General features: G+C 41.5%; 1 protein-coding gene across 2 annotated transcripts in view; it reads right to left on the bottom strand.

Moving 5' to 3' along the window:
* Positions 1 to 27084, bottom strand: part of SLC35F1 (solute carrier family 35 member F1) — a 415003-nt gene extending 387919 nt beyond the window's left edge. The window contains exon 1 of one of the 2 annotated variants that reach the window (XM_054558780.2): positions 26377 to 27084. In XM_054558780.2, the coding sequence (XP_054414755.1) occupies positions 26377 to 26552 (176 nt within the window). In that variant the 5' untranslated portion in view covers positions 26553 to 27084. The remainder of the gene's footprint in view (positions 1 to 26376) is intronic. The other variant, XM_024249202.3, reaches the window with a different exon arrangement.
* Between the last annotated feature and the right edge of the window lie 233 nt (positions 27085 to 27317).

The following is a 27317-nucleotide window of genomic DNA, read 5'->3' as shown; positions in this document are numbered from 1 at the left end:
AAACCTATATATGAACTATTGAGGCTTTTTTGTGACTATTAAGTATATCTAAAAATATATCCTTAATAACTATCATTCTCTTATCATAATGTATCTCCCCAATACTGTCCCAGAATATCTTTTTAATATGAGTCCCTGCATTTGTCCTAGCTAAAAACACCTTCACCCTATTAACCTGTTTCCATTAGCTTTTCTGTAAGAAATCCTTTCAATCAAGAATGGCTCATATCGGCCACGCTGAGCTGCACCATACTTCTGAGGACCACAGACTGTCTTTAAAAGAATTGAAAGCTATGGGTTTGATTTACAAGGAGCAGTTAAAAAGTTGAATCCTATCCTAGATACCCAACAACAACTGCTCAGTATAGTTTAAATTTCGGAGATCACCCCTCAGCGGCCCATTCCCTTTGCAGCTCTTTTTCTGTAGTTCATGAATTTCTCTCCACAATGCCTTACTCTGTCAGAGCAAACTCCTGATCAACAGCCAACTTTCCAAATGATTTCCACTTTTGTTATTTCCATTGAATGGAAATCAGTGGTCCACTGATTCCACTTTAATTTGAAACAAAACATAGGTCAGGACAAGCAGAAGCACATCCACCAAAGCAGTGAGCACTGAGCTCTACATTCTCACGCGGGGTCCTAGAAAGTGCACTAGCAGTTTAGAACCTGAATGAAGAATATTCATAAAGTCATGGAGCCCACCACACCCAAGCGTATTTTGCAATTTGTTATCACAAGAGCCCTCTCTGTCTTCTACAATGGCTGCCTGACTGCTGCTCAGCCTCTGGCACTCACCAGTGGGAAGAGAGAGAGCTGGGCAATCAGAGCACAAAAGCAGCTTTCTCTATCCTGCTTTCCATGAAGGCGAAAGAGAGGAAAACATCCTTTTTTATCTAAAATTTCTCATAAACCAAGGTGCCCAGAGGGCAGTTCTAACCAGTGTTCTGAATAATTTACATGGATTTATATTCTCCACTATTCTTTTTGGGAGGTGATTAATTACTATGGCAACCACTACATCACAAGAAATCTATGCTTACTCAGAAATATTGTGAGTGTGGTATACCCTCTTTAAAAAAATGCTTAAAAGAAAATGGGAGTCCCTTAAGTGTGTTGTTTTAAAGACAATTTGCTACTCTAAAACAATACGTTTGAAGAGCTTCGTAGAGTTTACTTTTGTCAGGAGGCAGCAAACAGGAGGGAGGGGAGTTTAAATATAGAATATAGTACGTACTGATAAATTATTTAAGATATAAGTATATAAGGTTTATAACTCAAGACAATGTATGCATGTCCAAGAGACACTACCAGAGTGAAAAGTGTAAGAAAAGAATCAATTCAGTAGAAATAAATGCTTGTATCCTCATCTGTAACATCCCTCAATATACATCATATTTATTTCATGAGCATCAGAAGTCTTTGTGCAGATTTATGCTTCTAGTTATGAAGCATAAAAAGCAGAAGTCAAACAAGTTGTGAGCTTATCCTTACAGTTTTAGTAAAATCAACGTAAGAAACTTGTTTTGTTATCACTAGTTTTCTGAGCAGCAACTTCCGAGAAGTCCATCAGGGAGATCTGGGATGGTGCAGGACAGGAGATAGGCCTTGGGAAAACTGCTGGCTCACAGGCCCTGGAATCCCACTCAAATACGTGTGCATGTCTCTTGGGTCAGAGGAGCTTCCTAAAGATCGCATTTGCCAGTCACCTCCAAAGGAAAATGGGAATCAACTTCAAGTTACTCCAAGTTCTGGAAGTCCCACATGGTGTTTTCATTTCCTGAAAACTTCATATTATCCTTGAAAAGATGTAGTTCAGACAATGCTAATTATACTACAGAGTACATTTCTAGAAATGAAGGATTTGAATGTCTTGATCATCCAGAAGAAAAGCCTCTATGCTTGAGATTTGGTTTATCTAACATTTTTCGTCTTGGATTTGGGTACAGAAAGTTAATTTATCTGAGATGAGAAGACAGAAACTTTAAAAGGTGTTCTTTTTTGCCATCTATGTCGGTATAGTATGATGGTTAAGAGAACAGACACTAAAGCCAAACTGTCTGAATTCAACTCTCAGCTCTACTACTTGATCTGTTACCTTAAACTTCATGTGCCTTGGTTTCCTACTCCTTGAAATATAGATAACGGTCAAAAAAATTGAAATGTTTTTCTTAGTCTGTTCCTGCTGCTATAACAAAATACCACATTCTGAGTATTTATAAATAGTAGAAATGTATTTCTCACAGTTCTGGAAGCTGGGAAATCCATATTCCAGGTGTCAGCAGATTTCGTGTCTAGTGAGCGCTGCTCTCTGCTTCCAAGATGGTGCATTTTGCTGCATCCTCACATAGTGGGAGGGCAAAAAAGATGAACACTGTGTCCTCACATGGCAGAAGATATGGAAGGATCAAGCAGCTCTCTGAAACCTCTTTTATAAAGACATCAATGCCATTGATGAGGGCAGACCTCTCACGGCCTAATCGCCTTGCAAAGACCCCACTCTTAATCATCACCTTGGGATTTAAGTTCCAACATAAATTTTGGAGGGATACAAACATTCAAACCACAGCAATGTATTAGGCAACTCTAGCAAAAAACAATAAAGGCATTTTCGCACCTTGATCTGGAGGTAACTGTTTATCCATAGATTTTCAAAAACCACTAGCAATAATTAAGCAGCAACCGGCTGCAGTAGTTCCTTCAGGAGTCTGCACTGTCTGCAGCAAGTCTAAAGACCTCTCTGCAGGCACTTCTAGTAGTCCCCACATCTCCAGAAATCCAGAGTGGATTCCAGAGAAGCCTTGACATACTCCACCCTACCTTCACCTACTCACACAATTAAGTAGATCTACCTGCAGTTAAAAACAAAACAAAACAAAACAAAACAAAAAAACCCTGTGAGTGATTTGAATGCAGTTGGAATGTAAAGATTATCAAATGATGTGCCAGGAAGTGACTGAACTATAAGAGAATGAACATGACAAGGTTAAATTCACTAGTCAACCATGAGCTTAGAGAGAAGTGGGCCACATTCACAGTGAAAATAATTCAGTCAACTTGAAGAGAAAAATGTCTTTGGGGATTATCAAGATGACCAGCTGCAGGTTTATCATGCCTGAGATCAGGATCCTTACAGAACAACCTGTATACTAGTATTGTTTTGTATTTGTTTTTGTAACCACTTTATTGACATATATATTATTCTTTTAATAAAATAAAAAGGAGCAAGTAGTTTTTTAAAATGTATTTCTTTATTTTTGCAATGCAAGCATGAAGAGACCTAAGTTCTTATATATGATAGAGGCACAATTATAAGCATAACAAAACCATTCAAATAAGGCCACATTCAAATAGGGTGTGGTAACCTCCTAGCACCAAAAAACAATGAACACCACCAATAATTATAACATGTAATGTCTACTGAAAACTAACCACGGGCCAGGTGCTTACAATATAGTCTCGTAACATCTCTGTGGGGTAGATCTTACTATCTCCATTTGATGGATAAGGGTATAGAGGCTAAAAGGGTAAAAGGTAAAGGACTCAAGTTCAGATGGCCTGACCCAGAACAAATGCCCTTAATCCTGTTCTGTGCCTGTTCCTTCTGGAAATTACACTGGAGAACTCTTGAGTGCTGCATACAATGGGTTATTTTACTCCACAATGACTCAGATTCATTCACTTGCTCAAAAGCACTTATTAAGTGCCCACTGCAACAGAAATCTGCACCAAGAACTGCAGTGAGTTACTACGAGAAATAAGATTGGGCCCTGCCTGCCCACCAATAGCCACAGTCAAGAAGGAAGATAAGACTGGAATACAAACAGTCATATTTCAAGGCAGTCTGTGATCAGCAGTTAGGAAGGATGAAGTGATACGAGCATTAGGTCACACTATTACCTCCCTAAGACTGCTTTTGCTGTTTAGGCACCTACTGGGAAGCTAATTTAGCATTAAGGCTTAGAAAAGAGGCCTATCTAGGTCCTGTACTTTGAATCAGAGAAAAAAAAATTAATTACATATTTAAATTCTAGACAGTTTAGGGCTTTCATTTCAAGAAGCCCAAGGCACTAAAAACAGGGCTCTCACAAAATGAATTCAGCTATAATGCCGTGGAAGAGGAAAGCCCATTTCTACTCCACTTGTTGAGTCAAAAGATATGAGTCCTGCCTTCCTCTGCAGAATAAATAAAAGGGAGCCTGTCTGCAGAATAATGCTAAGAGGAAACAGAGCCAAGAGATGGAGCAAAATGTAGAGTCCAGACAACATCCTTTTAGCCCCTGCATCCACTTAACTTGGACTTCCTGAGGATATAAGACAATAAATTGCCATGTTTGCTTATCCTAGCTTAAGTCAACTTTCTGTCAAAGTGACAAAACAAAATGGTACCAACTAATATCTGCTCTATAGAAAGCTATGTAAGAGCATGGGCTCGGATCCAAATAGGTTCAAGCCCTAACAATGCCACTTGGTATCTATGTGACTTTAGAAAATTTACCAGACGTCTCTGGCTCAGTATCTTCATCTTTAAAATGGAGATGATTTGAAAGGATTAAGCAGGATAATAAATGTAAAAACTTAGCAAAGTGGCTGATACATAGTAATTCCAGGACATCTGAGAGTAACCTCACTATTACCATTAATTGTCATTATCACTGTGATGATTAGTTTTATGTGTCAGCTTGGCTAAGCTATGGTTCCCAGCTGTTCAGTCAAATATTAGTTTAGATGTCTGCTGTGAAGGTATTTTATAGATGTCATTAGCTTTTACAATCAGTTAGCTTTAAGTAAAGCAGATAACCCTTGATAATATGGGTGGGTCTCATCCAATCAGTTGAAGGTCTTAAGAGCAAAAACTGAAGTTTTCCAGAGAAGAAGACATTCAGCCTCAAGACTGTAACATGGAAACCCAGACTGAGTTTCTAGTCTGCTGGCTTGCCCTACAAATTTGAGACTTGCCATCCCCCACAGTTACAAAAACCAACTCCTTAAAGTAAATCAATCTCTCTCTCTCTCTACACACACACACACACACACACACACACACACACACACACATACATATAAATACATACACATATATACAAATGTGAATATATTATACTTACATATAAATATAGTAGATAGATAGATCTTATTGACACAATTATTACCAAATGCCAGGGATTTGGTCTAGGTCCTGCTGCTCACCACACAAAAAGCCAGTCACTGAGACAATGAGTATTGCCAGGGAAGAAGGCTTTATTCTGGTGCTGCAGCTGAGGAGATGGGAGATCAGCCTCAAATCCATCTCCCTGACAAACTAAAATTAGGGGTTTATATAGCAGGGAAGAAATATAACCATGTATGGGAAAACAGGAATTAGAGAGGGGTAAGAAAGAAGAGTTGGTCAAAAGGAAGCCGATGGTCAGAAAGGCAATCATGATGGGTGTGGGCTCTTGCATCTCATTGTCTGGATGTGGTGATCTCTTAAGTTTCAGTTCCTTCATACTATCTGGGAGGCCTGATGATTGGTTTCCTGAGAAAGGAACTCAGATAAGACAAATGTGGTTTCTCAAGTTTTTAAGACTAGGAGGGTCAATTTCTATGTTTATTCAATAGAAACTATAAACATCAATTCTATGGGACAACCGGGCCAGTTTCACAATCATCATAACTACCTAGCTGTTCTCCAACCCCTTTGTAGTACTGGTGAGACATGACCCACAACTGCAGACCATGTACAGCTCATTGAAGCAAGCTGTTAGCATACTTGATTGACTTGCGCAACTGCTCTCCAAAAAGCAAACAATGTCCACACTGTCTTCATCAAAGACCTACGTCTGGCATGACAGTGCACTGTATGAACATAGAGCAAACTAGTATCTATGGCTTATATGTGTTATCAACTTCTGCCATACATCTAATTTATGATTACAAATTTATCATGGAAAACAACTATTCTGGAGGCCTGGTTCTCATCTCAGAATTATGTATCAAACTATTTTCCTAAGGATCCATTTTTTTTCAAGGCATTAAGTTACGTTGTTCTCACCAATTGATTTGGAGGGGATGTGTTTGTTTTTAAGCAATGCATAAAGAAAACTAATTGGCCCTTCCCTAAGTAAATAGGTATTGATGTGTAAAATTATAAGCCAAGGCTCTGGGTACATAAATTGATTCAGACTGAGGAAGCTAAAAGCAACACATTATCTCCAGTGATGCAGAGAGATTTCCTCGACGTTCAGCATGAAGCAGTGTCTACCCGCCATCTCTTTCCTCCATCCACACTCTGTGAATGGCAGTTCTATATTTGCTCTCATTTATTTCCCATTTTCTTTGGGGCCAGGTTCTGAGCTAAGCACTTCATTTTCTTTTCTTGATTATACTTTCCCACAATTCCCTTTTCTACTCAGAAAACACTCACAAAGCAGCATGTTTCTGGAATGGGAGCGATGAAAGTTATATATTTTGGATGAAATGGGAGTAGAAGGAAACCCTGCCAAATGCCTTTTAAAAGCTGCAACACCTGCTGACTAAAATTAGCTGCTTACACAGTTCAAGGAAAGAATCTGTTCTTTTCTTTCAAACTCTGGCTTGAGAAATCTATCTCCATGAATCAGTTCATCAGCTATTGATTAGCTTCTCTGATTAGCTCCTCTAATGGCTGCAATAGAAAATACAAGGCTGCTTTGTAGGCAACAAATGGAGGGAACCCAACATAGCATGTGTCTATGCCCTGGCAGAAATTTTAATCCCAGAACTCAAAACTTGGTGGAAGCACATCCATCCCATCACCTTTCATTCATTCATTCAACAAATATTTGTTGACTACAATATCTACCATATGGCAGGCACTGTTCTAAGCGATTAGAAAAACAAACTGAAGTCCCTGCCCTAAAAGATGTACACCTACTTTCATCAGCTTCCAGGTGTGTCTCTGCAGAATGTTCTCACTGCAAAGGCACAGTTCTTTTGAAGCCCCTGCTCCCAGCATCTCCCAGGGATAAGACTCCTTCTCTCCCTGCCCTGTGAGGTCAACACGCCTTCTCTCCTCTTCCTCTTAGCCAAAAATAAGCACACGTTCTGCTTAGCAGTTTTGTCTTGATTTTTACTTCTGCTTCTTTCAGGATCAAAGATTATTAGAAATGTGATGCCTACATAATAACTACAAGTCCCACTCCCAAAGAATAAAAGGATAGCATCATAGTTACACTTTGCAATTTTCATGTGAATCTCAACTCTCAGACCATGAAGGAGCTCAGAAAGATTCTCTTCTTCTGCCTTCATTCTTGTGTTTCTTCCTTACACATGCATTATGCTAAATATTAATCATTATAATGACTAATATGTTTCAGGCATGGTGCCAAGAACTATAAATATATTATCATCTTTAATTCTCTTTAGTATCCCTATGAGGTAGGTACTCTTACTGTAATTTCACAGATGATGGAACTAAAGCTCAGTGAGTTTAGATAACTTGTCTGAGGTCACGAGGTTGGTACACCAAATGAAATCAAACATTGACCAGCATCAAACTCAATTCACCTTTCTCTTATGCAGTAATTACCAATCAAAATCCGTGGTTTCAAAAAGGGTAGTTATAATGTAACTTTAGAGTACATCATAACTCACCATTTCTCCTCTGCAACTGTCTCCTACCTGGGCTCCCCTACTCAAATTCACTGTTTGTACTGCAGGCAGCCAGATCTTATGAACACATCAGTCATGTTACTTTTCTGCTTAGTGTCTTCAATGCTGCTTAGTGCTCTTAAGACAAAATACACAACTTAAACTTCCAAAGCCCTGCATGATCTGGCCCCTACCTACTCCTCCAGCCTCTGACATCTCTTCTTCTCATATATGGCTGCAGCCATCTGAACCTGTTTCATTTCCCAGAATTCATCACATACTCACCCACTCACAGGCTTCTAATATATTGTTTCCTCTGCCTAAAACGCTATTCTCTATAACTCCCACCCCCACCACATATGTGCACATGCACGTGTACACACAAATACAAACACACATACACACTCCTCTTTTAATTCTGGCTATGTCCTCCTCTTTTTCTAGTTGTCAGCATAGCTGTCTGTACCAGTCCATTCTCATGCTGCTACGAAGAAATACTCAAGACTGGGTAATTTATAAACAAAAGAGGCTTAATTGACAAACAGTTCCCATGGCTGAGGAGGTCTCAGGAAACTTATAATTATGGTAGAAAGCACCTCTTCACAGGGCAGCAGGAGAGAGAATGAGTGCAAGCAGGAGAAATGCTAGATGCTTATAAAACCATCATATCTCACGAGACTCACTCATTACCAAGAGAACAGCATGGCGGAAACCACCCTCATGATTCAATTACCTCCAGCTGGTCCCACCCTTGACATGTGGGGATTATAGAGATTACAATTCAAGGTGAGATTTGGGTGGGGACACAGAGCCAAACCATATCACTGTCATATGCTTAGATGCCTTCCCCAACTCCTTTTATTGAGTGCTCCCATGGTTTTCTATTATACTGTGTGAGATCTTTCATATACCCAATGCCAGCACCAGCCTGGGCAAAGCAGGCTCAGAATAAATGCTTATCAAATAAATAAATGGATGATGACATGGAGTGGGGGCCTTTCACCCAGTACTTCAGGCTCCTCAATATATTTGTCTAATCCAGACCTGATTTGGATTATCAAAGGTGCCACAGACTGGTAAGGATATACAGACCAGTATGGATGACATCTACCATAAAGCCCATTCTTTCTACCCTCAGCAGAACCACATCTTGGGCAAACCACCCTGCACATCACACACTCGAGCAAACCTGCCCCTGCTCCTCCTTGACAGATGTGTCCAGACTGAAAGAAATGAAAAGGCCCTGAATGGTATTCAAAGGTCATCAGTCTCAGGCCAGAGTAAAAGAGGTGTATATTAGTTAGAGATGCTTTCAGCTGCAAGTCAAACAAACCCCAACTAAACCTGGCTTAAAGAGAATATTAATTATCCCACATAATGACAGTCCAGTGGTAGGGCAAGCTTCAAGCATGTAGCACTGCAATCAGTTGCTAAATAATATCTCCAAGGACCCAGCTAATTTCCTTCTGCCCACTCTGCTGTCCTTAGCATTAGTAACATCCTACCGCTAGTTTCCTTCATGGTCATAAAGTGGCTACTGTTAGCAGCTGGTAGCAAGATGGTTTTGTCAAATTCAGCAAGAGAAAGAGACAGCTCCTCCTCCATCTAAATGCAAGTCCTTTATCTTCAATCTGGTTGTACCAACCTGGGACCTTTGCCCACCCCAAGACCAACAACAATCTCCATGCCCTAGACTCCAGAGAAATGCCATAAACTAATTGGCTTAGATTAACTATCTGAGGTAAAATGGATATACTAGATGAGAAAACCAATGCAAGACTTTGGGGAACAAAATCTCAAATGTCAACGATAGAAGGGAGATAACACACTTATTTCCATGTAACACAATTACATTTTTCTCTTTCTGAGGTGGCTTCTGAAGATGTCACATGTAAATACTCTATATTCCTTTCGAATGTGTAGTTGAATTTCTTCTTGCTGACACTAGCTTCTCTTCAAGTTAATCATCTTCTTAGGCAGACATGCTTATGTTGAGTCAGCATTTAACATTTAGAAGCTTATTGCTTACAGCAGCTATAGAAACTGCTTCACTCAACCCTGCACAGAGGCAATACAAATGATATCAAAAATGTAAGCCAAATGACTTCATTATTCTTTTTTATGTAGGCAGATCCTTGATAATATTATAAAGCAAGTTTCTATCACTTCACACTAGATAAACACCCTGCTTTAGTGAAGCAACATATACTTGAGAGAGGAAAAGAAAGCTTGTCACAGTAAACAACCTTCTGGCATTGCCCTCCTCCTCAATTTGTGTTTTCTGGAGCAGGAATTTAAAAGCCAACTAGGTTAACTGACACTTTAAGTATATATATATACACATATATATGGAATAGAATGGAAATTGACATACATATATGTATGTGTATATGTATATACATATGTATATATGTACACACATATGTATGTGTATATATGTGTTATGTGTATGTGCATATATACATATGTATATGTACATATGTGTATATATGTATATACGTACACACACGTATGTGTATATATGTACATCAATTTCCATTCTATTCCCTATATATGTATATATATATAGTTAAGTATCAGTTAATCTAGTACATAACACATTGTATATATGTACACACACATATATGTATGTGTATATGTGTATATACATATGTATATATACACACATATGCATGTGCACATGTGTATATACATACGTATATATGTACACACATATATGTATGTGCATATATGTAATGTGTATGTATATACATATGTATATGTATATATGTGTATATATGTATATACGTACATATATGTATATATACACACATATGTATTTGTATATATGTATGTCAATTTCCATTCTATTCCATACATATACACATATATGTATGTGTATATATGTATGTCAATTTCCATTCTATTCATATATGTGTATATACACATATATGTGTGTGTGTGTGTGTATATATATATATATATGTATGTCAATTTCCATTCTATTCCAGTACAGAAAACCTATCAAGTTAAACTGAGCCCACTTTTGCAAGGTTATCGCAATATACTGAGTTATCTAATAATTCCTTCTTCGGAGCTTAGCTTTAGCACACAAGACATTTAATTTCTAAACTCTCTGCATGGGCTGTCTGCCTGTAGGCCACAAGCACACATGGAATGACTGCTGAAATGGCTGGGCTGTAGTTTTATTCTGAGGTGCCAGCACATTAAGAAGAAAGACTATACATATGCTTTAGAAATAAACTTCATCTGGTTTGTCAGAAGGACTTTGGGCTGTATTGTCATGTATAATCATGGATTTTAAGAGTTTGCAGGGATTTAGAAACCATGTATTTCAGATAACTTGTCAAAATTTGCATAGCTGTTGCACAGATATATTCTCAAACATTTATTGACCAGTGTGCCTCTGAAAATCTGGTGAAATGATGTTTGATTCCATTGGTGGAGGGTCCTGAACATATTTTAAAGATAGCAAAGATGATCTCTAAGCTCTCCATGCTTAGTTGTTCTTCTCCACTAGCCCAAAATGCTTCCAACTCTCCAGTGATACAATTTGCTCCCCTGTAAAACCCCAACTTCATGGTCATAAAGTGGCTGCTGGTAACATAGGAAGATGCTTAGGGATGATTTCAGCTGCAAGTTAAACAAATCCCAACTAAACCTGGCTCAAAGAGGATATTAATTATCCCACATAATGAAAGTCCAGTGACAGGGCAAGCTCCAAGCATGTAGCACTGCAATCAGACCTGTCCTAATGTCCAATGTCCCATGTTCTAAAGATGCCTTCAAGTAATGCTCCCATCCTTCTCTGTGATTGATTTCAGCTCTTAAAGGGAAAGCAATCAAGCTGATTACTAAAATAATAACTGATTAACTAAATTAAAATATACTTAACGATGTAGCAAAATTGCACTTGTACTCCATGAATATATACAAATAAAAATATATGTATACTTGAGCGCAGGGACCTAACCTTATACTTGTTTGCATCTCCTAATCACATTTAGGACTACGCTGTCCTTAAAGTAACATGCAAATGATATGAATCTAATTTTGTTTAATTTTCCCAGGGTGATGTATATACAGAAGAAATTTAACACAAATTAATATCTAACTGGTAGAACTTGTTCAGGAAAGTATTTATGAATGAGAATAAGAAAATGTTGTTCTCCCTTCCCCATGCTTACTTTGAGCTGGGACTACCTAATTGCCATACAACTCTCTTAGCTTTTCTTCCCCAGCCTACCATAAGCACACCACTAACTCATTAAACAAGTGTTATCTCCTCCAACCACTCTTGGTAGTGGAATATACCAGGCTGTGGAAATTTCTTTTAGAAAAAAAGTACTTTGTAGACTCTGACCTTTACAGGCTTGCTCAATAGCAACTATAAAGGAAGAGAATCCTTGGATCTTAAATCCAATGAATGGCTTTCTAGCTGTGACAATAAAGATGACAATTTGGCTAAGAAATCTTTTTTTGTTGTTGTCTTAATTCACCAAGCCACAGCCTAACCAATTGCAAGTCCAGTACACCAGTTTATTCTACCTACACTCCCATTTACATTTTTTCATAATCACTATTTTCTTTGATGATTGATATCCAAAATGAACAATCTCATATCCACTGCTATAAATGCATTAAATGGTGTTTTTCTTCCGTCATTGTGGAAGGCATGCTCTCAGGTTGGAATTAACTTTGGGGCCAGGGAAGTAATAATTAGGGTCTCTTTGCTTTGGACACAAATGAGTTCATTTATCAGCCTAAGAGTTGCAAATGATCAATTTTCTAAAACCAGTGCAAGCAAGCACCTCATTGCCTATACTTCTTTAGGCTTGAAAGCACCCAGCTTTCACTAAGGAAGGTCAATCCAAAAGGCATGTATCCCATTAGGGGCAGGAAATAGATGGGAAGCAACAATGAGAAATTTTTTATATAAAATAGAAGAATTTTACCTGAAAGGCACTAAAATTACACAAACTGTTAGAACAGGTAAAAAAAGAGTAATATTTGAAATCCAAGTCACAGTACTTACTGTCACCTGGAACTGAAGGTTATAATGAAACCATATATGGCTCAGGAACATGGGGGGAAACCCCTTATGGGGTGACTGTTCTACAGGTGCATTCACACTTCCAAATATAGCTAGCTCATGGGTAATTCTACACTAAATGCTTCTATTTTTCTTAGGTGGTATCAATTCAGTGTGACTCCAAAATAGAAATGAAGCACTTTAAAAATGAATCATTCTTCTTGAACTTTCTCTTGAGTTCTCCTCCCAAAAAACATGGTAAAAAAGTTGGGGGGCTATCATCAATTAAGTGGAAGACTATCCTCTACCTATCAGTCTAAGAGTGTGTGTGTGTGTGTGTGTGTGTGTGTGTGTCAAAGAGAAATAGAGCAAAGCACAAAAAGAGATTCAGATAGACGGATAGACAAAGACTCATTACAAATAATATCTCATATTCATTATTTGAGAAATAACATATATAACATATTATATATGTTATATTTAAATATTTATATATCCCCCACGAATATTCAGAAAGGAAATATAGGACACAAAAGGTCAAGATATCATGGATCGATCATCTTCATCTGTCTATTTTATCTGGGGACTTATATTTCCAGAGACAGTTATGACCCAAGACTTTATAATGCAATCTAGAGGCAGCATTTAAGGGTGGCTGGAGGAGCTCCGATTACCCAATCTTTCCATTAGCAGATGGATTAGTATGGGTAGACATACTCTTTGTAAATCCTGCACTGTGTTCTTGATATGCAAACACAACTTCAAGACAACCCCCTGACCCAGCTGCCACTCAATGGGTGCTCTAACTCCTCCCATCCAGCAATCTTGGAGCCATCTCTGAATGAAATAACCAGAACATGAATTTCATTCCAGCACTCACTGGGTAGTGGTCGTTTTTGTTTGGTTGGTTGTGACGTTTCAGACTTTCTCCGCAAGTAGTTAAAAACTGACTTGCACTAGTTCCAAGGACAGATTATCTCCTGTTGGATGGGCTTGAAGGCCATTCGCCGAGCTGGCAGTTGTGGAGGAAAAACGGTTAATTTCGAGAAGCTACAAAGGTCCTTCCCAGCTCTTACTCCACACACCCCGCGGAACACTAGCCCCCGTCCGGTCCTCTGTAGTCCGAGCGCCCTTCCCCCGCCTCCTGGCTCTCTCTTTTCCAGCCACCACCCAGCCCCGAGGCTCGCGCACGCCCTCCCCGTCCACCCGCGTTCCGAGGGTCTGCGGGGCTATCTGTGGAGGACAGGGCCCCTCTCTAAGAGCGCAGTGTTTCCCCGGCCTGCAGCAGGATCCAGATAGGGACAGAGACTCCAGCCAGCCCCGGGAACCCGGCGTCACAAAGAGCTCCACTGAGCCCGCTGGCATCTGGGCTTCCCCTCATTAGCACATTAAAGAGGCTCTGTCCCTTCCCTCTGAGCCTCTCTGTCCATCCCGCTGCCTGCCTCTGTGGAGCCTTTTAGGCCCACGCTCGTTTTGTAATCTCCCCAGTTCAAGAGGCACTAACCCTTTCCTGAAGCCTGTCAAACTCTCTTTCAGGAACCACAGGTACCGCGGAGCTCCTGGGTTGAGAGGCACAATTAGACAGCAGAACATATGCCAGTGCTGAAATCGCCTTCCCAAGAGGAGGCTTGCTATATACTTTCCATAAATACATATATTTATACTTTCATTAAATATATATACATTTTTACTTTCTGTTATATATATTTATACTTTATATGCACACATATATATAAACAAACACGAACACATTGAAGTAAACAGCCTAGTGCCCTAGTTCATAGATCGGTGGGTTTCACTTCAGACTCTGACTGACAAGGCTCATGACAAAAACGACAGGGCCAGAGTGGGGACTGTGCATCAAAGTCACTGCGAGCCGAGGAAGCCAGTCAGCATTTATCACAGGCCAGATGACAGCGCAAAGCCGCGAAAACCCAGGCTCTCCTTTTAATTTTGGGACCAGGATAACAATTACATGGTGCTTGGCAGCTTTCCAAGCCCTCTCCCAGATGTTATTACATGTAAAATTCCCAAACATCCAATGGGAAATGAAAAGCTAGGATTATTTTAACCAGTTTACAAATGAGAGAATTGAAACCCCCAAAAGTTAAGCTGTTTTCCTGAAACAAAACATACGACACAGGCTAAAGGGGACACCATCACTCCAGTGGACCAGGCACAAAACCTTGAAGTGATTGCTAAATCACATCTCGTCACCAGGTGTGATGGCTCATGGCTGTAATTCCAACACTCTGGGAGTCCAAGGTGGGAACATCACGTGAACCCAGTTCAAGACCAGCCTGGGGAACATAGCAAGACCAACATCTCTACAAAAAAAAATTAAAAATTAGCCCAGCATGGTGGTGCACATCTGTAGTCTTAGCTACTCGGGAGGCTGAGGCAGGAAGATCACTTGAACCCAGGAGTTTGAGGCTGCAGTGAGCTATGATCACACCACTGCACTCCAGCCTGGGTGATGGTGTGAAACTCTGTCTCTTAAAAAAATTATTTTAAAATTATCTTAATTCCCTCTTCTCTCTCTCTCATACCCCACTCCCCAGTACAATCAGGACCCAACTCCTACTGAGCCCCCTCAAATATGCACCGCCCCACTATCCTCACTTATAAGATGATGGTTCTGGCTTCTTGGGCACAGATCTGAGTTCATCTTTTCCAAGGCCGCAGATTGTAAACAGCAGTAGCTTCTTTCTGCTCATCACACCCCCTACTGAATCCCCACCACAGATGTCAAATTTACACATAACACTTCTTTAGTATATTTCCTTTCTTACTCTTCGAAATGACTGTTTCCCACTTCTCTTTGTACAAACATCCTACACACCTCCCCCAACAACTAGCATCTTTGTTCACTATTGATATCCTTGCCTCAGAGTTCACAGAGAAAAAGAAGCCACCAGAGAGGAACTGCCTATGATTCCCACCACGAAATCATGAAATCTACCAAATTACCTTCATTTACACCCCCATTCTCAGCGTCTCCTCTGTACTATGGACGGTGTCCTAGTCCTCTCAAAGACTAGCTCCTCCCCACCATGCTTTGAATTCCACCATCTGAGCCTTCTCAACGTTCCCTCCTTCCTTTATCTCACTCCTTCCTGCAATTTTTCCCTCTTCACTACAGCATTCCCATCAGCACACAGACCTGTTGTATTATCCTTCCCATTAAAAGACTCTCCCTACACTCTATTCCTCATTAGGACATAATTTCTCAAAAGTCATATTCTGAACACCTCCACCTCACATTCCCTCCCAAACCATTGCATCCACGTTTCCATCTGCACCACTACTCTGACCCTGTGGTTGTCACAGCCCCAGGGTTCCCTGTGTTGCCAAGCCACTGGTCATTTATCTGTCCTTTCCTCAATTACTCTCAGCACAGTGGACTGCTTATTGCCTCCTTCTGGAAACATCTCCTTCTCTTGGCTCCTGGACACCACACTCTCCTGGTTTCCTTCCTACTTCAGATCCTTCCTTCTCCAGTTCCTTTGCTGAGTCCTTCTGTGTTTGACTCTGAGGGTTAGTGTGCCCCCCAAATTGTTCTTGGTACCCCTCTTTCTCTCTATCTATATATGCATCCAGGACTCATGATCCCCAAATCCAAATTCCAAGCTCTGACTTCTCCCCAGAATTCCACACTCCAGCTTTCTTTTGACCTTTCCACTACACATCTCTAACTTTACTTACCAAAGTAAACTCTTTAATTCCTACCAACAAACATGTTCCTCTCCCAGTCTTTCCCACCTTAGAAAATGGCACCATCGCTCACCCAATTGCTCAAGCCCAAAAAACTGGAAATGTTTCTTTATTCCTCTCCCTCAGCTGCCCTGTCAAATCACTCATCCAGTCCTATGTACTCCACCTCCCAGTGCAAACCACTCCAGATCACAACCGCTTGTCTCCACTTCTGTTGCTACAGGCCAGCCAGCTTCCAATATCTCTTTCATCTAGTAGCTATGTACTTCTCCTGCAATCCAATCTCCAACAGCAGCCAGAGTGATCTTTTCAAAACATTAGCCAGACAACTCCTCTGCTTAAAATCTTCCACTTGTTCCCCAGCCCACTTAGAACTGACACCTGCCTCCCTCTCTGACCTCCTCACTTACGCTCTCCTGTTTCCTGCTCTCCAGCCTCCCTTTCTTTCACATCATTATGAAGACTGGTTTCATCTTAGCATCTCTGCCTGGAATGACTTTCCTCCAGACCCTCCAATGGCCATTTCCTTTTGGCCATTCTAATCTTAGCTTCAGTGTCATCAGAGAGAGAGAGAGAGGCCCGACCAGCCAAATTGAAGTACCACCTATTCCCTCTCTGTCACATCACCCCACTTTGATTCTCTGCATATTATTTGCCACTGTTGGATATCTTTTTCATGTTTTTATTGCCTGCCTCTCTTGTAGAATGTAGTCTCCATGAGAGTGGAGGTCTTTTCTGTTTTGTTTCCTGAAGTATCCCTAACAGCTAGATTGTGCCTCTCACCTGACTCAGTAATTCTTTGTTAAACGGCTGAGGGGCTCCTGGTCTGTGCTCCTCAGAGCTTGAGATGAAGCTGTATCAGTGGTCTGGCCACTCACGTTGGGACCCCAGGTAACCCTGACCCACCTTCCTGTCACCCAAACAGAGAATGTGACCTCCTTAATTGAGTGATCTCTGAAAAGTCTTACTCTCCACTTACTGCCCATTCTACAGACCCGGGCTGCTATCCTGTACTCCTCACTTCTAAATAGTTTCCCTGCCTCACATTCCAGGGCATCCCTTTCAGGCAAGGTGCCCCAGCTGAAGACCAGGCCATTTGGCTGGGGCCTTGATACTTGTAGCTATTGTCAGCCTTACTCTACCGCTTCCACATCATCACCTTATGGGTACAGATTTTCAGGGTCATGACTAGTACCAATCTGATGCCCCCACAAAGAGGAACCGCTCCCCCCATCCATGATTAGATGCACTCCCAGAATCCAAATTCACTCTTACTTCCACTTGGATATCTGGCTGGCACCAGTGCTTCTCAAACATTCTGTCATAAAATATCCATTTTTTAACAATTCATAGAAGACAATACTTTTGTGAAATACAATAAAAATCAATTATGAGAAAAAATGAAATGGAAAAAAACAAAAACCAAAATACAAGACCTGATTCTTAAATATTAGGACAAAAAATATAAAAGTGCTCTCTCAAACTGCTACAGTTATTTCTAAATGCTTACTCCCAATTTCTGTTCTCATCACAGTCTGGCCACACAGTCTGTAGTCCGGCAGGCGTCCATAGCCCATGGTCTGAATAGCTAGCTGCTGTCCTCCCAGCAGCCTCTCTAGCTCACTCAGCACCCTAGGCCCGGGAGAGCAGATCTCTTTCCTGTAGTGGCTTTCAATAACCTTTCAACAAACAAGTATTAAATACCCATTATTTGGCAGGCACTGCTGAGTGCCTTCTCAAAAATAATCAAATCTTCTTTTAGCTGACCTGGTCCAGATTCTGTTCAAATCAGAGCACTTCCCTCTCCATTCTGGCTGCCTCCACCCCACTTAGACTCACATTTCTTCCCCTCTAAATGACTGCAGTAGCCTCCTAACTGATCCCTAAACTCTGGTCTTTTCCTTCTCCTTTTGTCCTATAGATTTTCCCCCAGAGTATCATATTTGGGCACATCTCTGATCATGTCATTTCTCTACTCAATAACCTAAAATAACTTAATAAGTCTAACTGCTTATTAGAGCACCTAAGACTTTCCGTTATCTGATCCCATCCTACAAATCTAGCCTTAATTCCTTCTTCTTCCCTTTATATTGATGCATCCTATAATATTGTCAAACTGGACACTTAATTCTTCCCCAGTCTCTTACTTCCATGAATGGCTCATCCTGTCTCACCTCCCTCTGCCTGCACATATTCCTTTCCTACCCATCTTTCATTGCCAAGGACAAATGCCATCCTTGATCCCTCCTGACCTTTCCCCAGCCTAGCATGCTCTCTCCCTCCTCTGTGGTTTTACAAAAGCACTTAGCTGTATCACCACATAAATTTGTTTCCTTCTCTAGAAAAGGATAAGAATACTAATCTTTGTTATTAGAAGAAAAACATACAATGTAATGTTTTATAATATAAAGTATATGCCTTATAAGGTAAAATCTGAGAACTTGAGTCATTGTCTAAATGCTAATTTTAACCCAAACATCTCAAACACTCTAATTAGGTTGTATCAAATTATATATAAAAATCCATATATAAAATATGCTCTTGCATATTTTAAATCTCTCCGTCTGCAATGCACAAACATGTCCCCAAGTCCCACAAAGTTGCCTATGCACTGTCAGCACATTAATATTTTCAGAAAACTCTGTTTTCTTGAGTTATATGGCAAGGACCTTGATAGGTTCACCCTGAACAGAAGAATGGGATTCAAATCTGTTCTCCTTTTCCTTCTAACATTCTGAAGTTGGATGAACATTAATAGCTGCTCCTCTTTTTTTTTAATATTTTTTAAGCCCTAAGTGAAACAAACTCAATGGTATTCATCAAAAAAGGTCTGCTTCTTGAATCTATGTAGACATTGAATAATTTTATTATGTTTCAGTCTTCTACCTGGGCAGTTTTCCTAAAAGTGAAACAACTAATTTATGGGGACTTTTTGTCAGATCAGCTTGAAAACATCATTTTTGAAACTATAGCATTTTGAGAGGTATATGTTATCTTTATTTCTATTTTATTTAAATTGCCCCCTTGATGGGTTATATTGAAAGGGTAATAGCAGAAACTCCACCAATGGCACCCAGAGGCCATACCAGCCATTGTGATCCAGCAGTGCCCAACATATAATAGTCACTCAATAAACACTCATTGAATAAAATTCTCCCTGCATGAATGAATCAATGAATGTGAGAAGGAGATCTATCTTATACAACAGACGAGAGTGCTTTGTGCTTTCTCAGAGTCAGATATGATCACAAATTGTAGCCCTGTCACTCTAAATCTGTATATAATTAGTATGATTTGGTTTTAAAAATCTATTCAGTGTTTGTTCAGTTATAGTAGGTTTCTCTAATTATTTTTTTTAAATGGAATGTATTAGGAATTGGTGGCTTATAATCTCGGAACTTGCAAAACTATATTTAACGGCTTTTTTTTTTAATCCTCAGAGAGTCACATAGTAAATATTCTTGAGACAAAGTTTAGAATTTAAATTCAATAGAAACTCTCTCTCTATATATATATACACACACATACACGTGTGTGTGTATATATATGTGTGTAGATAGATAGATAGATAGATAGATAGATAGATAGATAGATAGGATAGATGGATGGATGGATGGATGGATGGATGGATGGATGGATGGATGGATAGATAGATAGATATAGATAGATAGATAGATAGATAGATAGATAGATAGATAGATAGATAGATGGATGGATGGATAGATAGATAGATAGATAGATAGATAGATAGATAGATAGATAGGATTCTTTTGTTTTTGTTTTGGGGGGGATTTTTTTGAGATGGAGTTTCACTCTGTTGCCCAGGCTGGAATGCAGTGGCGTGATCTTGGCTCACTGCAACATCTGCCTCCTGGGTGCAAGTGGTTCTCGTGCCTCAGCCTCCCGAGTAGCTGGGACTATAGGCGCATACCACCATGCACAGATAATTTTTGTATTTTTAGTAGAGATGGGGTTTCGCCATGTTGGCCAGGTTGGTCTCACACTCCTGACCTCAGGTGATCCTCCCACCTTGGCCTCCCAAATGCTGGGATTACAGTTGTGAGCCACTGCCCCTGGCTGAAACAATATTTTTAAAACTTAAATTATAATATAATTCAAAAAATTATACTCATGTTGCCACTAACTGAGTTGCCACTAACATTTTTTCTAAGAAAATACTTCCTAAAGAATATTTATTGTTACTGTTTTCTTTGACATTTCTTGTGAAATTCCTTCTTAACTATTGTACATTCAAGGATTCCCTGTATAATTCCAAAATGTCAGAACAAGGTTAATACGCATTGCATATTGAACAGCTCATTTACATTATTCCAATATCTAGACATTTGGAAGCATCTATTTAGGCATTATGTGTAACAATTCAGATTATGAATTACAACATTCATTCTAAATAGTGATACACATGTCAAGTTTCCCAGTTAGGTTTTGAGGTTTTGGCCCAAGAATAATGTTTCGTCACATGTGTGTCTTACACAAGAAGGCTCAGCACACAGTTACTGCTTAAGAATAAATGAATATAGACCTGTATATGTTCATGTTACCATTAAGAAATATGCCCAAAATTCATAAGTTTTTTCCATACATCTACGGAAGTTTGTCTTCCTAAGCATACTTCTTGAGAAGCATAATCAAGAATTAATGTGTCTGAACAATGTACAGGGCATGCTCATTGGCCTGAACGCAAATGAACAAGCAAGCTAAACTAAAATCTGGTGGTGGTACTTTCACATGCTGCATATTATTTTTATGAGAAATGGCAACTAAATAATAAAACATCTCTTGCATTAAGTAACTTTAGAGCTATATAAGCGATATGAGCAGCAGCTCAATTGCCTATACCTTCTACATCTATAGATGTGTACAGTGAAAACAGACATCAGTTAGGATGCCCCTAAGACACTGAAGGATTTTGAGAAAGTAGAAGTTCAAAGAAAATCACACAAAGACAAGTACATTTTAATACACGTTAATTACCTGAAAATGCATCAACTTTATCTGAAGTAATCCAAATATTCCTTTAATGTGAACATTAGTTTATCCAAGCACTGGGCATAAATACGAGTATACTGGTATAATCATTTATTTTTATAATTTTGTCCTTTTAGTTAAAAACAAATGCACCCTTCAGACATCCTTTATTTACTATTGATCTTAGAAAAGTCTGTTTTTAATCACACCACCCAGTTCCACTTGGAATATTTTATATCAATCAACCTCATTACTAGCTGATCTTCCTCTTTTCATTTTGACATGTTTTAGAAGGAGCAGCTTGAGGAAGAGTCTCACCATTAATTTCCTAACAAAAGCCTTCTCACTTGATCAGAAACGATCATCTAAATTATATGTTTCCACCAACTGTATGGAATACCTAGAGTTCAGTCATATCCATTGTTTCATGATGATCTGTCCACCTTATTTAATGACTCAGAAAGGCTATGTACATATATTGTCCCATTTTACATGGTAAGTTTCCTACTTGGACATTGATTTTATGTAGGCTTGCTTCAAACTCTTCTATGTATATCCTTAGTGCTCTTTGGTTTATATTCAAAAAGCTTTCAGAAATTTGAAAATAAATCTACAGAAAATAAATCTAAATATAAGTTGGAAATCAGTTCATTCTAAATCAAATGAATGGATGAGTCAGAATCAGTAGTGATTCCATTCTAATGATTAAACATTCCCACCATAAGACTCAAAGAGGCAGAAACCCCGTTATAATTTGAGACAACCCACTGTATGTCTTAATGGGAAGAAAGTGTATCAAAACTAGAAATTCACGGATATTTCTGTTAACAACTGAAAATAATACTCATGTGGGAAAAGATAAATAAAAGCACACATATGCAAAACACAAAACAAGCTATCACTCATTTCTCAAAAACATTTCATTAAGAAATCATTTAGAGTAGAAAATCTTCAGGCACTTTAATATGTAGGTCAGTAGCTACTCCTGCATGTATCTAAGAAATCTACCTGATCAGCAGTTTCTTTGAGAGGGTCATCAACTGTTGCCCTTGAAGTACTTTCTTTTCGTCATTTTCTGATTGCCTGTGGCAGGGTAATATATACTATACCATGCTAAGAAATAAGGGAAGGCCAGGCACAGTGACTCATGCCTGCAATTCCGGCACTTTGGAAGGCCAAGGTGGGAGGGTGACTTGAGGCCTGGAGTTTGAGGCCAGCCTGGGAAACAGAACGAGACCTCGATTCTACTAAAAATTTAAAAATTTTAAAAAAATAGCTAAGCATGGTGGTGTGCACCTGTATTCCCAGCTACTTGGGAGGCTGAGGTGGGAGAATCACTTGAGCCCAGGAAGTCAAGGTTGCAATAAGTTGTGATCATGCCACTGCACTCCAGCCTGGGCAACAGACCAAGATCCTGCCAGAAGGAAGGAAGGAAGGAAGGAAGGAAGGAAGGAAGGAAGGAAGGGAGGGAGGGAGGGAGGGAGGGGAGGGGAGGGGAGGGAGGGGAGGGGAGGGGAGGGGAGGGAGGGGAGGGGAGGGGAGGGGAGGGAAATGTGAAGACTTTGCTGTATTTTTTCCTTGTTTGAATCAATACATTGATTGTTTCACAACTTTGAATATTAAAGGAGTAGTAATTATTCCAGCATTTAAATTGTCTTATATTTCTTGCATCCTTTTGCCAAAACAATTTTGAGTATACCGGGGAAAAAATATGATGTCCCATTAATTATTTTTAAAAATTATCTAGTGCCTCCTCTTTCACCAAGTCTTGAATATAATTACATTCTAATCTAACTGTTTCACAGAAAGGGAGTGGTCAACCAATGAGACACCCCAATTGTTGTGTACAAAATGCAGCAATCCAACTCGACAGGCCTTTAGAGTAAGGGGAGAGGCTATGGAGTATACTATGGAAATAAAATGATGCTGAATAATGTAAGGCAGATTTTATTAAGATAACACTATATTTCATTCTAAGCTTCTTGAGAGCAAGAAGTACCTTTAATTAATTATTGATGAGCAATTCTCTCTTTAACTCTCCCTGGGTAGACAGAATATAGATAGTGTATGTGTTTGCAATTCTTCCTCTGGGTTGTCAGATAGCTGTTCCTGTAGACTGTGACCAATGGCAGGCAATTCGCCAGGCTTGCCTTGCTCACAGTCTAATATTTCTTGTCCCATTGCACCACTCTGTGTCTCAGCATTACCCCTTTGGCCCAGTGGGATGCTAGGAACTGACAGTGGTACAGCCCCCATTTCAGTCACTGAAGAGACTAGCCCTACCAGCCCACAGCAATAGAATGCTGCTAACCATATATCTGCATGTCAAAAGTTGGAGGGATATTTTTTGTATTGGCTCCTAGCTTCCCGATCTGGAACCACTTTCTGCTAAGAGCTAAGTTGCTGCATGCCAAGGGTAGAGGAAAGGAGACAAATGAAGACAATGAGTGGACAGGGCAATGTGGGTGAAGTATTCAGGAAGGAGGAAGAGGAAAAGAAGAAAGCAAAAAAAGGAGAAAGTAAGCAGATCGTGAGTTCTTAGAAAATTGACAAAGATGCTCATGATTAGGCCCCAATGGGCCTGCCTGATATCCATTACTGACTAGTCCAACACATCATGAGGGTTCAAACCAGAGGGGAGCCACATCCAAGCACTCTGCAGAATCTCAAAAATTCACTCTCCCCCATACTCTTACTTTTACCTAGAGCCTAATCACTCTATAGCCACTATTAAGGCTCTCATTGACATAATTATGGCACAAAAGCCAAGCCCATCAGCATGCTAAATAAATTACGCCATGGAGATTTTAAAACCTGCTCAGATTTTTCAGTCTCCTTACTAAAAATGCCCTTTCTTGAAACAAATAGTTTCTTCTTATCCTTTAAGGATAAGGAAAAGCCAGTTACTCAATACAAAATATTATATTGAAAAGTTTGAATAACTTTGAAAGACAAATAAATAAATAATTGTTTTAGCTTAAGTCTAAAGGATACAACCCTAGGGTTCTATTCATGGTTGTACACCTGAGATGAAATGCCATCAACCCAACATAAGTTCCTCCTCTATACACTGGGACTAGTACAACTCATGTCACAGATAGTTTCATTAGAAACACAAGGTTCTACCCATAACTAGCATGACTTCAACTTCATTTGCCTATGTTTATCCCATAGACTTACCTTAGAAAAAAAAATGAGTTGAATACATTAATTCATGTAGATCTTTATACTTTTCCAAGTGTTTTCTTCAGCATTATCTAATTCTCAAAATCATGGTAGGGAAGTAAGACAAGTACTGTATTATTAAACATAATTTACAATGAAGAAACCGAGACCAAGCAGATAAATGGCTCTGCTGCAAACCACTTGTCTAGCTACTGGCCAAGGTATGATGACAACATACCCCTCACTCCTACCTCAGTGATCTTGTTTTTCTGGGCTCTATGATTCATTACATACCAAGAAATAACCTACGTCGAATCAATAATAACTTATAATTGAGCAAAAAGAAACTGAGCAAAATATTACATCAATATTTTCTAGTTTGATGAGAAAAAATAATAATTAAAAATATGTTGTGATTAAAAATTTAAACAGCCAAGACAAGGTATTTGCAATTCAAAAAAAAAACTCACAGGTATTCATAAAAAATACAAACCCCATATAATATGTACTGAGCCAGAGTCTTCTTGATTGATTCTACTTTATCTTTTGGAAGGTGGTATTCTCAGCTACAAATCAAAGACTTAGTTCTATTACCAACTCGTGTCTCCCGTCAGAGTGAATTTCTTTCTGTTTGATAATAAACGGAAACCTACAGAAGCACCCGCAAATAAACTAACACACGCATTAATTCTCCACCAGGGATTCTTGAATGGTTCGGGATTTCATATAGCTAAATTAAACTATACTCCCAAAATAAGGATATTTCTCAAGATTCTATTTCTGTACATAGTTTGTACTCCCACTAGAGCTTTGAGCCCCAGACAGTTCGGTGTGAATTCGTTGGGAATCTCTGCTACCCAACACAATGCCGCACAGAAACCTGTATGAACAGAGCGACTGGAACAGTTACCCCTACAGATGCATCGAAAGGCACCCACGCATCCAAACAAAAAAAACACAAAACCCATTCCCTATACAATTTTTTAATGTGTCGGCTCGTCAACCATTTCAAGTTACTTAAGTAGAAAAAGTCCCTTTCACATCACAGTTGAGTCAGAGGTGCCAGAGGTACCCCCATTTTCACGTCAACCCAGGTCCTCATCCTAAAACGTCCACGTCCTGAATCCACTACGCAGATTCCAGCACTGGAGGCGCCGGCGATTGGCACCCGCCCCCTCCGGCATGGGCGCTTCGGAATAACTGGGCGCCGCTGGCTCACACCCTGCCCGCAATGTTTTGCACTTTGCCTGGGTCTGTTCCAGGCCTCTAGCCCTCTCTTCGCTGCTCCCAGCCATGAAGAGTCCGAGAGGCGACTGGAGCGTCAGGCTGGAGAAGTGGGTTCCCTCCGCCCGCTAGGCTGTCGCTGCGACCCCATCCCCCCCGGCAAGGGGTCGAAGCCCCCGGGCGGGGCGGGGCGGGGCGGGGGACAGCACGAGGCCCGGGACTTCCACGCCATCTCTGCAGCCCCGCGCCTCCCTCCTCAGCCCTGGCCGGGTCCCCGCGTCCCCCCGACCCCCGATCGCAAAGCCGGGGTGCGAGAGGGAAAGGGAAGTGAGGCGGCACGCGTATGGAGGGTGTGAGTGCAGACACACAGACAGGGCGGCTAGGTACGAAAAACCCCGCCTCTCCCCGAACTCCCGCCTCGGACCAGCTGCAGCTCCGCCACTCCAGGGCTCCCTGCGCCGGGACAAAGCTGCCGCGGCCTCTCTGCGACCGCGGAGCGCGTCGTCGCCCGATCTCCTCAGTCTCCTCTGGCTGCAACCCCGTCCCAAAGGACCCGTGGGCCGCCCCAGGGACGGAGGGGACCCGGAGCCGGGCGCCCGCAGCCCCTGCCCCCCGCGCCCTCGCCCCGCGCCGCCGCTCACCTGTTCAGCACTTTGCGGATCCTCTGGCGCACGCCAGCCCGGGAGGAGGCGGACAGGCTCCCGCCGCCGCCGCCGCTGCCCTCGGCCGGCAGGTTCTCGATGGTGGTCACCACATGGTTCGGCGGGGCTGGCGGCGGCGGCTGCAGCTGCTGCTGCGGCTGCTCAGGGGGGATCATCGCGGCAGAGGTTGAGGCGCGGCGGCGATCAGAACGCAGCCGGGGGCATCGTGTGCCGGCTCCGGGCCCGGGAACGCGCAGAGGACCCGGCCGGGCGGCCGCGGCCCGGGAGGCGGTACTGCCTGCGAAGCGGTGAGGCGGGGAGGCACCCGCGGCTACGGCCGCCGCCGCCCAGCCCACCACTCACTCCTCTCCAGTCCCAGTGCGCGCACCCTCGCGCCGGTGCCGCCGCCGCCCGCCCCGGCTCTTCCCGAGCCGCGTCCCCAAGTCCTGGCCCGCCCCGCGAAGTGGCTGCGAAGCGTGTCGCGCTGGGGCGCGGAGCTGCCGGTCGGCCCGGGGGAAGGAGTCCTGGCTTCGCCTTGTTTCCTCGTGCCCAGGTCTCCTCGGGGCGCGCGGCGGCAGTTGTGCTGGCGCCGCCTCAGCCTGTGCCCCGCTCGTTCGGAAAGCTACCGTCTGTGTCTCACGGAGTGAGAGACCGAGAGTGAACCCGGAGAGCCGGGCGGGGGCGCCGCGGCGGCGGAGGCTGCGGCGGCGGCAGAGCAGGGCGCGGGCGGCGGACCTGCTCGCGCTCCTCTCGCCAGAGGGCGCTGCCGAGGCGTCTTGTTGCCCCCGACCCTCTACTGCCCAGTCCACAGAGGCCCACGGTCTAGGTTGTGGTGATTGTTTTGGTTTGGGTGTTTTTTAGGGGGATAAGGGGGCTGGGAATAAATCCTCCCTGTGGAGTTGGCGGGGATTCCTCGTTTCTGCCCAAGGGCCGCGGAATCC

This window comes from Pongo abelii, chromosome 5 (assembly GCF_028885655.2).
Source record: "Pongo abelii isolate AG06213 chromosome 5, NHGRI_mPonAbe1-v2.0_pri, whole genome shotgun sequence".
Lineage (NCBI taxonomy): Eukaryota > Metazoa > Chordata > Mammalia > Primates > Hominidae > Pongo > Pongo abelii.
The sequence above is the reverse complement of the archived record's forward strand: the minus strand, read 5'-3'. Positions and strand labels throughout refer to the sequence as shown.